Raw genomic sequence first — 3,408 nt, forward strand, 5'->3', positions numbered from 1 at the left:
TGTGCCCCTGTGGGTGACAGCGGTCTGGGCTCTTGGCACACCCCCTCCTCCTGACCTCTCTCCCCCACCCCTGCAGAACCAGGTGCGTCGAGAGATCACCTACGCGCTGCGCTCGCTCCCCTGGATCAGCGTGCCCACCGTAGCCCTGTTCTTCGCGGAGGTACGGGGCTACAGCAAGCTCTACGACAACATCGAGGACTCTCCCTATGGTAAGCTGCTCTCCATGCCCCCCCACCGGGCCAGCACCCTCTCCCTGCTCCCTGGGTTGCCCTGTTTCTCCTCATGATGGTGCACCTTGCACAAGCCCCCCAAAATCCACCCGAGCACCTCGTACCTTGCGCCGTCCCATCTCTTAGTCGTCATACCAAGTTCCCTTTACGCCAACAAGAGGAAGCACACGCCTGCCCCAGCTCATGACAATCCAGCACACAACTTGCTACCTCTGAGTCACAGGAGATTGTCCAAATCTCTCGCCACATCTCCTCAGCAGGATCTACCCTGCAAGGGCTGTCACGCCTCCCCAGCCCCCTCCTGGTGCCCACGGGTGCTGCCCCTAACATCCCTCTTCCCCCAGGTTGGTTGGGCGTCTTCCTCAGCATGCTGTCTTTCCTCTTCTTCACCGACATGGGCATCTACTGGATACACCGCGCTCTCCACCACAAACTGTTTTATAAGGTACGAGGTGGGAGGGCGGGACCACATCACACCCACACCCCAGCCTCTCCTCCCGGGGAACACGTGCCCTGGAGGGAATGGTGGGCTCGGCCCCCTCTGCTCTTGGGTGGCAAGTTTGTCCCCGGCCAGGGGACCTCCTCGGAGAGGTTGGCCTGCAATGGCCCCACACACATCCCAGCTTCGGGGGCTGACCATGCACCCTCTCCCTGCAGCGCTTCCACAAGCCTCACCACCTCTGGAAGATCGCGACACCCTTCGCCAGCCACGCCTTCCACCCCGTCGACGGCTTCATGCAGAGCCTGCCCTACCACATCTACCCTTTCCTCTTTCCCCTGCACAAAATCACCTACTTAGGCCTCTACATCTTCGTCAATGTATGGACCATCTCCATTCACGATGGCGACTACCGTGTCCCCCGCCTCCTGCGGCACGTCATCAACGGCTCAGCCCACCACACCGACCACCACTTGTATTTCGACTACAACTACGGGCAGTACTTCACCCTTTGGGACAAGATCGGTGGCTCCTACAAGAGCCCCACAGCTTTCGAGGGCAAAGGCCCCCACGACTACCTGCGCAAGATGCGAGAGAAAGACGCGGGAGTGTCCAGCAGCCCCTCGGCCGCCAAGACGGAGTAGGGCCTCCCTCGGCCCGGACCCTCTCTGAGATGAGATTTCCCGGCCGGATCTCGTCCCATTTCTCCCTGGCCTCTCAAGACTACTTTGCCCTGGACAGAGAGTCCCTGTACCCCGACGGTGCGGCAGTTCTCGGCAAGCATTGCGCCCACCCCAGCTCCCAAAACGGCAGTGCCCTGTGGACCTGCCCTGCTCCTGGCTGCCTTCAGGTCTCTGCTAAGGTCCCTGGGCTGCTGCAGTACAGAAAAACCTCAGAACAGTAATATGGCACAAAACTAACAACAATGTGGCACAAATAATACAATTCTGCAGCACAAATAGAATGATGATGTGGCTTGTGACAGAGTCCCCATCCATTCGTCCGTCTGTGCTGCGCACTGATTCGCTGTTGGGATGAGTCTGGTTGAGAGGCTGATGATGCTATGGTTTTTTAATCTGAGCTGTATTTGGTGAAAAAAAGGTGCAAATGCCTACCTTTTGGAGACAACGAGGTTCCTCCTGATGGCTCCTCAGTATGGCAAGGCCTCAAGATGCAGTGGAACTCCCTCCTCCGTGCTTGGCGAGTGCTCCTCCCTCCTCTCGCCCAAGAACATCCCATGGGGCACGTTCCCAGAAACGGCACGCCTGTAGGACAAAGATGAGCGTTCGAGTCCTGTGCGTCGCTTGAGCTCTCTGGGAGCATTGTGGGGTGGGAGAACAAGGAAGGACAGGTGCTCAGAGGCAAGGGCTGGGGTCTTCTCCTCACATGAGGGTTCGTGGCCAGCTTTCCACCTTAGCGCCCAGTATGCTTCCTGCCGAAACCCAGTCACCCTGACTTTGGGTTTGACCGACATCTAATAAATTCTACTTGCCAACTTGGCTGCCGTTTGGTCCCTTTGCCCTTGCTCCCTGCACTGTGCAAAGTCTGCCAGGGCTCCCTGTTTCTCCCCTGATACCCACGAGAGACGTGCCCCGTGCCATTCTGGCAGCAGGTATGCACGTAACCCCCTCCCACCTTGCTAAAAGGGGAAGAGGGACAGGGAAAATACCACCAACTGCCACCCGCCCCGGTTTCTCCTCCCCTGGGTCAGCCGCAAGGAGGCCACACAGGGAACAGATGGGGCTGTGGATGTCCCCCTTGTGTCCTACCCCACGTGGCTCAGAGGGCACAAGGTCCCTGCACCGTCTGGGCAAGAAGCACATGGGAACCATGCGGCATGCTGTGGGTACCACAGGTAGGTTTCCCAGGTACGGTACAGCCAGGCTTCCACGCCTGGGGAGTCCCCTCCAGGCTTACAGTGACACAGAAAGACCCCCTGCAGCCTCCTGTGGTCCTGCTGCACGAGCATAGCCTGGGTACCTCGTGTCCCCACTGGACAGGAGGATTTGTCTGCGGCACGCCAACGCCTGAGGTGAGGTTGGTGGGGATGTGTCGAGGCCACTGGTGCTGGACACGTCCTCCTCTGTGACTCTGGGGCACTGTACATTGCACAGGGCACAATTCTCTGGGAGGTGCTGTGGGCTGTGACGCGCAGCCACTGCTGTGGGGACCCACGGGTCCCCTGGGCCCCTGGCGAAAGGGTACATGGCAGCTGCTGGCCTGGGAGGACTTGAGGGGACGTTCCCAGGGCTCTGCAGGTGATGCAAAAGGCTGAGGGACCGGTTGCTGCGCTCCCTCAGCCTGGCTGGCCCCACAGTATTGTCCCCAGTGACTTTAAGGTAAGCCAAGCAAGCTCTTTCTGGTTCGAAGAGACCCTGACAGAGCTGCACAGCCCGATCCTCAGCATTCAGTTGCTTTGCTCAGGTTCCGTGTATGAACGCTGTAGTGCTAAATTGGAAACTTACCATGGTTTTGTTGCCAAAAACCTGATAAAATTGAATGAACAGGAAAGCTCATGCACAGAAATAAATGCTATTTAGAACAGATCCTGGCATTCATTTAAAGAACCCAAAACCAACCAAGCCCAAAGTACTGCAGAATCAGCCTGCCTAAGTTTTGTGCGTGAATTTGGAGCCCGGCTGATTGCTCTTGACATGAATTCTTAGCGCATCAAGCCCAGAGGCTCCAGATGCAGGGCAGGAGCCCAGATCCTCCTGCCGAGTGTGCCGAGTGGCCAGG

The 3,408-nt window shown here is 58.1% G+C and overlaps 1 protein-coding gene across 1 annotated transcript; it reads left to right on the forward strand.

Annotated features, from left to right (window-relative positions):
* Nucleotides 1–76: 76 nt before the first annotated feature.
* SC5D (sterol-C5-desaturase) lies at nt 77–1,313 on the forward strand (the record flags this gene model as incomplete). The annotated part of the gene is made up of 3 exons (XM_009872137.1): nt 77–209; nt 575–675; nt 888–1,313. Coding segments are annotated over 3 exons (660 nt in total), but the record flags the coding sequence as incomplete, so codon positions are not given.
* Between the last annotated feature and the right edge of the window lie 2,095 nt (nt 1,314–3,408).

Source organism: Apaloderma vittatum, unplaced genomic scaffold, assembly GCF_000703405.1.
Source record: "Apaloderma vittatum isolate BGI_N311 unplaced genomic scaffold, ASM70340v1 scaffold14266, whole genome shotgun sequence".
In the NCBI taxonomy this organism is placed as follows: Eukaryota; Metazoa; Chordata; class Aves; order Trogoniformes; family Trogonidae; genus Apaloderma; species Apaloderma vittatum.